We start from the raw sequence: 11,913 nt of genomic DNA on the forward strand, positions 1-11,913 counted from the left end.
ATAATTGGTTTTTATCCAAAAAGTTTTGAGTTTGTATCTGTACGGACGGAACTCGTATGTTTTACGGGAGCCAAATCGTATTTGAAATATTAAAAAAATAATAATTTACGAATGAATATTTAAATTTAATTTCAAAAAAATACTGTTGGGTTAATTTTTGTGAAGATGATTTCTTTACAAAAATGAACCCAAAAGTATTTTTCGAAATTAAATTCAATTATTTATTTGTTCATTTGAAGATAGGATCCATGTCTTGAAATGTGAGTACAATAGACTCTGTCGATAATCCGACTCGTCCAGTAATCCGGCGTTTTTTTGCCGGTTCTTTGTTCTCCCGCCAGACCACTTTCTTACAGGAGACATGTTCCACAATTACGCGGAAAAGATAGAAAACCACGAAAACAAACAAAGAGAAAGACTAATTAAGAAAACCAGCATATGCTGTGTGTGTGGCCTCAAGGGATTGTATACTGTACGCCCCCTATAAAAATCTTATTTATGAGGACTGTTGGCTCCTTGCGGATGTCGAGAAATGGAAAATGTCATTACATGTTTCTGTTCTTGGAAAATAACAATACCGAATAATATTCTGTACTGCAACCCACCCATCCTTCCTATACAGCTCAGTTTGATTGTCGGTCTTCTTCATTTGCGAAAATGTCTTGCCTACATCTCTGTAGTTTCTCTTGTGCCTTATGCAGTCGAAAACGGAGGAATAAGACACATTAACTCTCGTTCAAAAAAAGAGATTATTAAAAAGCTCTTGAGACAGGAGGGAAGGTGGTTGACCTTGTCAAGAAATATTCCAGCCTCCCCCTGCAATCCCAGTTTTTTATTCCAATGGAATAATACAGTTTCCAAGTAATGTTTTTGGTTACCGTAATTTCACACATCTATGGTCCAAACACCCCCTGCTCACTAAAACATCGACAATCCAAATGCTAACAACATCTAGTGAACTATTTAATTACTAAAGCAAAAGAGCAAGATATTGTAATATGGAGATGTGGTTAGGACGCCCTCTCTCCGATACTTTCCCGCGAATCAGCTGTTAGTTGAAGGTTATGTTTTTCACGTCATGTCAGCTGCAAACTTTCTTGGTAACAAGTTACGACAACAAGCTGTTCTGCACTATTGATGTTCTGTATTACAGGCAATTTAGTACTTACATATGTTTAATAGACATTTGTGCTGTTGCGTGCTTATAAAAATATTTATAGGAAAAATTGCACTTTGCTCTAAACCATTTTTATGGTTGTGAAATGCCAGTAAAATACCCCTTGTTTGCTATGAAACCTGTATAATCAGATATTTATACATATTCGGAGGCAACTAAACTGTACATTAAGTTTTATTTCCTTATGACTAGGGGCAGTGGTTCCCAAAGTGTGCGTCGTGGCTTCTAGAGACGTCGCTAGTTTTTTTTTCAAGAGCGTTTCGAGGAACTGGCGTCAGTAATGTGAGTCTGCCGAGTGCTTTAAAGAGACCTCCTACCTAAACAGTTCTGGGGAGTCGCTGATGAGAGATGACTGGGCAAGGAAGTCGCAAGTCGAAAAGTTTGAGAATCACTGAATTAGGGTAACCAATTCGATCCACGAAAACTACGGGAAATTAGGATAATTAATATGGAACATCGCTGATTTTTGCCAAACGTGTTGTGAAATATCGGTGAAACCATTAAATATTCAGCATAGCAAGAAGTACAGCAAGTTTAGTGAAATCTATTTCACGGGGAAAAAAAAAACTGGCAAATATGCGAGATGAGTATTTGTAGTCGTATTCATTGTAGCACAATTTATAGATTATGTAAATTATCTTCATTCCTGATTCTAGTGAAGTAATTCGTTGAAAAAACCGGATATTTTTATAAGTAAACGGCGAGAAGAGCAGAATACGGATATGGTTTTTGTATTGTGGTCATATCAATGATTAAGTTGGAGCGTCAAGCATGCAATAAGGCGTTTAACGCTAGGTTTAAATGGAAAAACGGACGAACATTCTTTGGATGTGATCAGCATTAATCTTAGGACAAGCAGCATTAATCTTAAACAAGAAACGAAATGAAACTAAAACAAAATGACGAAAATTTGACAGAGGTGGTTGCTCTTCATCGACGTTCTAAAGCAAGATACGTTAACATTATTCCCTGTGAGAATAAGACCAGAATATCAACTATTGGCGTTATAGGCGAGGTGGCATTACAACCGAGATCGTTATGAACGAGTTTGACTGTAGTTGCTCAAAATTGACCTTTTATCATATTGCGCAGCTCCCAACATTCGTAGAAAGGACTAACAGGCATTCTGAAATGAATCAGGTGTTCTGGAGAAGAGTGCATGATCAGATTCAAGCGGATTCTCGTAGACATTACTCTTGCAGAAATACTCTTTCAAAACATGAGAAATGCATGGATCGAGGATACCAAGCTGTGGGCTTTGGGACCATCTCACATAATCCTTCAGCTTTTCAGCACCTTTTCGTTCCGTTTTCAGCAATGACGGAAAATGGTTACTTTTGATCTACCGCCCATTAAAGTTTCGCTCTTTTTTATTTTAAAACACCCTGTATATTCTTATGATATGTATATTCTTATATTTTTATGATATAGATGGCAGCACCGAAAAATCAGACAACACCGGATGAGCACTCAGACTGTTAGGTACGCATTTTGTTTCAGACTCTGCCACGAAGATGGGCTAGAAGAGATCTTGGCAACGGGATAAATCCGGTGGCAGACTCCTGACGTTCATTCATTCATTCATTCATTTTATAGTTCTATGTATCCTCTACTTGCAAAGTAACCTTTGTAGGTGTATCAAGACTAACCTGATGATGACTATGCGGTTCATGGCGCCTTTGGAATGAATTTGGAATCTCTGTCCAGCTCATGAAATAAACATGATCCTCTTCGACATATTGACATCTCTGCACCAGTGATTATTAGCCTATTATCGATATCACTGGAGTATCTATCCGAGTGTGCGAGAATATTTGTCGCAATAGATCAGACGTGTAGATGCTTTGATAACATACCTCGATCCATCAAGATGCGTAGGAACTGTTCAGACATTCATTTATTCAGACATCACATCGGAATCCAAAGTTTGTTTGTGGACACGAGAGTAATTTCCAAGTCACGATTCACATTTCCAATTCGAGAATATACATATTCATCTTTACTATGGTGGTCTTTCAACATTACGCGTCGAAAATGACTTAAAATTCTGGAGAAGAGAGTTCCTAATCTAATTCCACAGTGGAGTCTCAAAGACAATGCCCTTGAGATGTCTCAACGGAAAAGAACTGAAGACACGAGAAATTGACGGATCGTTCATTACAAGCAGCTATGAAGACCACCTCACCTTCGGCTCTTCAGCATCTTTCCATTCATTTTCAAAAATTACGAAAAACGATTATTTTAGATCTACCACCGATAAAATTTTGTCTTAACTTTTTTTTTAAACACCCTGTACACTCGCATGTATCCATTATTTGTAAAATAATCTTTGTACTTCTATTCAGGCTGACTTGATGGTGACTATACAGTTCATGATGTCTTTGAAATGACTTTAGAATCTATGTCCAGCTCATGAAATAAACATGATCCTCTCCAACATATATCGGCATCTCTGAGCCAGTAATTATTAGCATTGTTACTGTCCACTTTTATTGTATCATCGAGAACATAACATGTTGAATCAGCGTTATCTTCAGGTCTGTCTAGTCACAAAAAATTCTCTCGCGCAGTCCCCGCACTTGGCGACCGTTGGCCACAGTCTTTGGTGAGCCGCCGCACACTCCCCCCCCAGTAGCGAACTTACGGTTCGAAACGGTCCGGGAAATGGACAGTTCGTCCGGAACGTGTTTTTCTTGTCTGAGGAACGGGAGGCGTAGGTAAGGTAATTCTTGTTGGTGACGGACTGGAATCGTTCACGTCTGAAGCCAGGAAGGCGGGTTTCAGTCTGTCCAGAGAAACTGTTCTTTTTTTTCCACGGACATCGATGTCGAATGTCTTTTCACGTCGTTGAATCACTTGAAATGGTCCGTCATATGGAGCTTGAAGCGGCTTTCGCACTCCATCGTGCCGAATGAATACGTGTGAACAGTCTTTCAAATGAGGGTGGACGAAAATACTTTGTGGTGCATGACAAGATGTTGGTCGCGGTCGTAATTTTGTAAAATGTTCTTTGATAGTCTCAATAAGTTCTTTTGATGATGTTTCCCTCGGAGTGGGATCGAATATTTCTCCGGGAAGTCTGAGACTAGTGCCGTATACCAATTCCGCGGTGGTAGCTTTCAGATCTTCTTTGAAGACGCTACGGAAACCGAGTAATATAGTGGGCAAAGCAGTACACCAGTGTTCTGTGTTATAGGCTTTGATGGCAGCTTTGAGGGGTCTGTGGAGCTCCTCTACGAGGCCATTTGCTTGCGGGTGATATGGTGAAGACCGTATTCGTTGAATTCCTAGTACTCTTGCCAGTGCTAGGAAGAGGGAGCTCTCGAATTGACGGCCTTGATCGGTTGTGATTTTGGATGGCACCCCAAAGCGAGATATCCATGTTGCGTAGAATGTGCGAGCTACAGTCTCGGCGCTGATGTCTGGAATCGGGACCGCCTCCGGCCAACGTGTGAACCTGTCGATCATAGTTAGACAATAGGCATTGCCACCAGAAGGAGGAAGAGGACCAATGATATCAAGATGGATGTGATCAAATCGCTCAGTTTGGTCAGGAAATAAACCTAATGGGGTTTTCGTGTGTCGTGTTATTTTGGACTTTTGACAAGGTATACATTGTCTGGACCAGTTATTACAATCTTTATTTAATGAAGACCAAATGAAGCGAGTCCGAATCAATTTAGTTGTAGCTTTAATTCCTGGATGGGAAATATTATGAATGGTCTCGAAAACCTGCTTACGAAACTGTTCTGGTATGTATGGTCTAGGTGTGCCAGTGGAGAGATCACAAAATAGTGAAGTATTTGAGTCTGGCAAAGTCACTTTTTTGAGCTGTAATCCTCGTGGATTTTGTAAAAGATCAGTTAAAGTTTGGTCGCGTTCTTGTGCTTTTGAAATTTCGTTATAGTCAATAGGATTGGGCATTGAAATTGATGTTATGCGGGAAAGTGCATCTGCGGGTATGTTTTCGCTACCTTTTATATAGTGTATGTCAGTAGTGAATTGGGCAATAAAATCTAATTGCCTGCATTGACGAGGGGAAGCCTTGTCTAATTTTTGCTTGAAGGCATATGTTAGTGGTCTATGGTCCGTGAGTAAAGAAAAGTCCCTAGCTTCTAACATATGCCGAAACTGCTTTATAGAAGCATATGCAGCCAGCAATTCACGGTCGTACGCGCTGTAGTTGCATTCCGCGGGAGATAATTTCCTAGAAAAAAATGCAAGAGGCTGAAGCTCGTTGTCAACCACCTGAAACAGTGCGCCGCCAATGGCAAAATCGGATGCATCTACCTGAAGTACGAGTTTGGCATCGGGTTTCGGATGTGCTAAAAGGGTTGCGTTGGACAATAGTGTTTTGGAATTTTGAAATTCCTTATTTGCTATGTCAGTCCAAGCAATTTCTCTGTTGTCGTTTTTTTTTTTTTTGACCCTTTCAAATAATTATTCAGTGTAGTTTGTGTATGTGCTGCGTGTGGTAAAAATCTACGAAAAAAATTGAGTAGTCCAAGGAAACGTCGTAGTTCTTTAATTGTTCTTGGTCTTGGATAATTGAGAATCGGCTCAACTTTTTCTGGCAAGGGTTTGGTGCCTTGTTTGGAAATGGAGTGGCCTAAGAATGATATCTCCGCAACACCGAAGACACATTTGGAAACATTAATTGTGAGGCCATAGTTATTGAGCCGTTGCAAAACAGTGCGTAAGTGAACCTTATGTTCAATTTCACTGTCACTGAAAATCAAAATGTCATCTAAATAGACATAACAAAATTTCAGATCACCAAGAATCTCATTCATAAATCGTTGGAAAGATTGGGCAGCATTACACAAGCCAAAATTCAGGTAAGGAAATTCAAATAAGCCGAAAGGTGTGCAAACAGCTGTTTTCGGAATGTGGTCGGAATGAACAGGAATGTGAAAATACGCGCGCACAATGTCAAGTTTTGAAAAACAACTTTTACCGTGTAATGCATTTGAAAAGTCCTGAATGTGAGGAATGGGGTACCTATCTGGGACCGTGCAGGCATTGAGTTTGCGGTAGTCACCCACTGGACGAATACTGCCTGAACTTTTTGATACGACATGTAATGGTGATGACCAGGGCGATTTAGAAGGCCTACATATTCCTTGATTCATCATAAATTGGAATTCCTCCTTAACAGCATCATAGAGCTTGGGATTTAATCGCCTGGGTTTGCTATGTATAGGCGGGCCGGTGGTTTCGATGTAATGTACAGTGTTATGCTGAACAGGCTTCACTTTGTGCGACACTTTTGTCAGTTCAGGAAATTCTGCCAAGATTTTGTGATATTCCGAAGTTTCGGATATTACCTTAATGGAATAGTTTTCAGAGTTATATTCAATTTTTCCAATTTGCGAAAGTTTCGTGACACTGTCCATTAATCTGCGGTGTTTGAGATCAATTAAAAGTCCAAAGTTGAGAAGAAAATCCGCGCCTATGATCGGTATTGGTACGCTTGTAATGAGAAACTTCCACTCAAAACAACGTCTTAATCCAAAGTCAACATTGAGAACTTTGGTGCCGTAAGTGTGTATCTTAGAGTTATTGGCAGCAAACAATTCAAACGAATCAGGAACTATTTTTGTGTAATGTTTTGTGAGTGGAATGCAAGAGACGTCAGATCCTGAATCAATTAAAAATCTCAAATGGGATCTTTTATCAAATACATAAAGGCGACAAGTTTTCACGGCCATCGGTGTTGACGTCGCCGATATATTATAGTCGACGGCCGTGTTTAGTTTCCCTGTTCCTTGGTTTGAAAAGAGCACGGTTGTTGACATCTGAAGGCGTTGTTGCCGAATCTAGCATGGTAATAGCAATAGCCGGTTGTTTGTGATGAGGGAGTGAAACGACGATAAGGAGATCTGAACCTCCGTCTAGTATAGTTTGTTTCTCTCTCTCTAGACAAGCGGTCGAGTTTTTTGCTAAGAGAAGCTATCTCCGCTCTCATGGCACTCATTTCTGTCAGAGGGGAGGGATTATCGGGTTCAACGTTGTTGACATGTAGCTGCGGGGTCCCTGTGCGTTCCGCTCTCCGAATGGCATAGATGCTGTTGTTGTATGTGTCTTTACTAACTTCTATTATTTTGTCGGCCATTTTCGCTAATGTCTCTAAGCTCTCTGAGCTAACTGATAGGATGGCCTGTGTTTCTGACGGCATACGTTGGAACCATAGAGTTTTTAGAAAATCGTCGCTTACAGATTTGCCGGCTAAATCTCTCATTTCCCTTAATAGGTGTGAAGGTTTTTTGTCCCCCAACTGTAGTTCGGACAACAACTTGCGTACTTGACAAGTGTTAGAATCAGAGAATTCTTCGATTATCCGTTGTTTAAGAGTCTCATACTTGTTTGTTTCGGGTGGGTTCAATAAAATATCTGAAACGGAAGCGAGCGTTTCTGGATCTATAACCGCAATCACGTTATTGTATTTGGTAGCGTCGTTAGTTATGGCGGATATTGAAAAACAACTTTCCACTTGAATGAACCATAACTTTATATTTTGCCGCCATATGGGCGGGAGTTTCAAGGCAACGCGACAAATTTGTAAGTTTTCTGGTGATGGGTCAGGTGGCGAAGGGTTAGGAGAGTTATCGTTAGGCATTTTTGGATACAGACTTTTATGCGAATCTAGTTATATAATTGCGAAAATAAAAATAAGAACATTTGTTATCCTGACCAAACAAAATAGAGCGATCACAAAAAGGTCCTACCCTGATCTTAATGGCATCGGCGGTGCTGCACACATTGGGCTTCGGCTGAGTAGATTCGTCATCTTTATGTCATCAGAAGGTTGCTTCGGTCTAAGTCACCACTGTTACTGTCCACTTTTATTGTATCATCGAGAACATAACATGTTGAATCAGCGTTATCTTCAGGTCTGTCTAGTCACAAAAAATTCTCTCGCGCAGTCCCCGCACTTGGCGACCGTTGGCCACAGTCTTTGGTGAGCCGCCGCAGCATATTATCGATATCACTAGAGCATCTATCCGAATATTCAAGAATATTTGACGCAGCAGATCAGGTGTATCGAAGCTTTGATAATATTCCTCAGATCTGCCAATGCACGGCAGGAATACTTGAAAGTGTTCGGACACTCACCTATTCGGACGTCACATCGAAACCCAAAGTTTGTTTATGGGCACGACAGAAATTTCTAACTCGCGGGTGAATATTATCCTCATAACTTCTAATTCGGATATACATATTCACCTTTACTATGGACTCTTTCAACATTACGCGTCGAAAAGGCTTTAAAATGTCACTATTGAAATTTAAGGAAACTTTTCATATAAGAGCACGACCATTTCAAAGGCTTGTTTCAATGGAATCATAATTGGAATCCCGACGAATACGCTCTCGTCAAGCATTTACCGTATAGGTACTCGAATCCCTCTTGTGTGAGCGACAGAGATGCGTATCATATACATCATATATACACTTGCAAAGCGTTTACAAATTCCCTTCGTCTGAATAATCGTAGCGGAGCCCTGAAGTTAACGAACCACGAATGAAGGAGTAATTGCGAAAATATCATGCACAGGCCATTACACGCTTGCACACGCACACACACATGATAAATTCCTGGAAAGTTTCGAGCTCGTGATTGGATGAAATGGAAATTCGACTCTGGAAATCATTAAAGTTTGGTGCGGATTAATGAAATGGGTGTCATTTTCCCGCTTTCGCTTCTTCTCTAGACCTTTGAATCGCCACCTCTTGGAAATCGAAATTCCGCCAATACTGCGAGGAATAACAACTATCGTCGAAATTGAAATTTTAGAAAAGTTTAGTTCTCGTGTTTATAGTCTAAGGGATGCTCGCGATCGAACATTTCTCGACAAATTTGACTTGAATTTCTAGAACTATTTAAATGTGCGAGTAACAACACTCTCTCTAAAACAAGCGAAAGGGATTTTCTCAGATTTTATAATTGTCCATAGATTTAAAAACTCACAATTCATCTCCCTTTCCTTGAAATTGAACAGTAAAACGAGTGGATATTAAGATCACATTTCCATAGTTGAATGATTGGTGGGAAATTTAATGCATTCAATTTGGGAAGCAATCGCAACTTAAAATGAATAATTATTTTCAAACATTTGAAACTCATAGTAAATAGTAAATTTTTTTCAATTGCATTTCAATCCCTTTACGATCTCGGGCGCAATATTGCGTCCAAACGTCAGTGTAATAAATTCAGTCCAGATCTTTCATTCCTCTCTTCTCACCATCACTAAGCGTTATTGTAACCCTATAAATATTTTTTCTCCCCGTTTTTTCTATACTCCTCAAACTGTTTTTTTTATCCATATAATGTATCTTCCTTCCGTATATATGTAAGAGCGTAAGAGAACACGTAGGGTGGAGTGAAATTTTTTTTGTTGTATACGCTTTTATCTACTATATACTGTTTTTCCCCCACCTTGATTTATTTCTTTTTTCTTTTACTTTTTTGGTCTTTCTTCTAACGTGTGGTTTGCTTAGGAAGAGGCTACTAGATTTATCGCCGATTCATCAAATGAGGAAAACCCGAATATGTTGCCAAAAGCTTGCAAGCGAAGGAGTTAAGTAGGGTTGGGAATTGATTGAAGTTTTCAACTGGTTAATCAAAAACTTTTTATTAACTTTTAGGATATTAATCAAATATTTTCAAATGTTAATCATCCATAGAAATCTTAGTAATGGTAACAATATAATATTAATTGACGCTATAAAAATACAGGGTTCGCACAAATGAAAGACACGATTGTAAAAATTTGTATTTTCAAAAATAGTAGACATAATATAATCTGTAATACATAAAAATAAAGGAAAACTTTCAATGTTTTTTTTCAACATCGCTTAACAGATGGCATCACTGCCATCGTAGAACGCAGTGACTGAAATTGACTGAACCACTCTTTTTCTTTCTTTTTCAGTTGTAAATATCTAAATGTATGCTGCACAGAAGTAGTGAAAACGACCCTTGCATATTCAGTCACACACAAAAACTTTATCTCTCATTGACACCATTTTTGATTTCCGACACTTTGTTTTACTGAAGTGCTGCCATCTATTGAGCGATGTCCAAAAAAACTGAATGCTTTTCTTTATTTTTATGTATATCACAGATTATGTTATGAGTAATAGTTCGAAAATACTGTATACTTTTTTAAAATCCTGTCATTCATTTGTAAAAACCCTGCGTATTGTATTCAGTTCAACTGACACTTATACAATTTGACACAATTCGTCATTTTTTCTTAAATCAGTTATTTCAGGTTAGTTACTGATTTCGAAACTAATTTCGATTTTCATATTGCAATATTTTTTCCCTTGAACTACTCTTAAATGTTACTAATAGAGGGAAGGGAGCTGATATTTCCCGAATAAGAAAAGCACAGACAGAGATAGACATGAAAAACGGCGGGGGGAGGGGGAGGAAGCCAGTTCACATATAGAGTGTATCTAATCTGATGGACAGAACTGTAAGGGGTGATAGAACTCCCTAAAACAAACAACTTTCCCATACAATGTGGGGTCGGAAAGCAATCGGCGAGCCATGAGAAGGCTTCTGCGTGGTGAAAATGGGGAACACAGTAACGACGAATAATAAAGGAAAAAAATCTTTATTATCGAAAACTTTACAACAAATGCTCAAATGAGCGACTACCAGATGCAATACAGGCTGCACATCGGTGATGTATAGCAGCTGAATATGACGGGTTGTGCGTAAGACGACGTTTCATCTACTCCAGAGGAAGCGCCTTCTCGCGTCTCGCTGCTTGCTTTCGACCCCATTGTATGGTGAAAGTTGTTTGTTTTGGCGAGTTCTATCACCCCTTATAGTTCTGACCATCAGTTTAGTTACGCCCTGTATATGTATATACATTAGAACAGTCGCCTCCGTCATTAACGTTGAATGGGCATTGCCCTCATGCCCCCCGCCTCCCGTATCTCCACCCAAGAAGGAAAGTGCTGTTGACAGCACAGATGTGAGAAACTTCCATGAAACTCGATTTTAAAGTGAAATCATCACTATTTTTCGTTAAAACGACTTGTACGTGTCAAAAAAATTTATTAAAATGTTTTTAAACGTGGCCACCTATCTGAAATGTCATGTATAGAAACATAATTCAAGACATCTCTAGCCCCGGTTTAGTCAAATAAGTCAAGTTAAATTATAAACTCTTAATAAAAATTTTAATCGAATTTTGATCGGATTTACCGAGTTGATCAATTGAATTAAAATTTTTAACTGCTATTAGCAATTAATCGATTAACCGACCCGATTAATCGATTAATCAGACCAGGCCTATTTTTTAAAAAAAGAAACGTTCCGAAGTAGGTAAATTTTTATAAGGTACTTAACCAATGGGAAGCGACTAAAACGCTGATAAAGACGTCAGAAAATATATCTCCTATAATATTTATGCTTCCTCGAACTGCGATCGGCTCGTCACTCGGGATGCTATTTATTTATTCATAGCGATCACGGCGCTTGATATATGAGTGCGTATATTTATGAATATATTCACAGTTATTGTATAAATCTATGACGAAGAGTCAAGTGGGAAAAGAGCAGCATCATTTCTAGATTAAGTTTATATTCGGAACAGATAAGAGAGGTTCGTACCCCCATAAGTAAATAAGTTAATGGATTAAACATGAAAGGCTCCATTCATGTGCCTCGTTACACAACTAGTTATTTACGCAATCGATGTATTCGTGATTTTCCC

General features: G+C 39.0%; 1 protein-coding gene across 1 annotated transcript; it reads right to left on the reverse strand.

The window, feature by feature from the left end:
* Positions 1 to 6,929: 6,929 nt before the first annotated feature.
* On the reverse strand, positions 6,930 to 7,796 carry LOC149087804 (uncharacterized). The gene has a single exon (XM_089231971.1). The coding sequence runs from the start codon at positions 7,794 to 7,796 to the stop codon at positions 6,930 to 6,932; it is 867 nt and encodes a 288-aa protein (XP_089088097.1).
* Between the last annotated feature and the right edge of the window lie 4,117 nt (positions 7,797 to 11,913).

Source organism: Pholcus phalangioides, unplaced genomic scaffold (assembly GCF_987345545.1).
Source record: "Pholcus phalangioides strain wild (caught in Gottingen) unplaced genomic scaffold, Ppha-v1.0 ptg000004l_1, whole genome shotgun sequence".
Classification (NCBI taxonomy): domain Eukaryota; kingdom Metazoa; phylum Arthropoda; class Arachnida; order Araneae; family Pholcidae; genus Pholcus; species Pholcus phalangioides.

Excerpts from the sequence above, each read along its gene's own strand:
- LOC149087804 (XM_089231971.1), bottom strand. The coding sequence starts at position 7,796 with ATGCCTAACGATAACTCTCCTAACCCTTCGCCACCTGACCCATCACCA.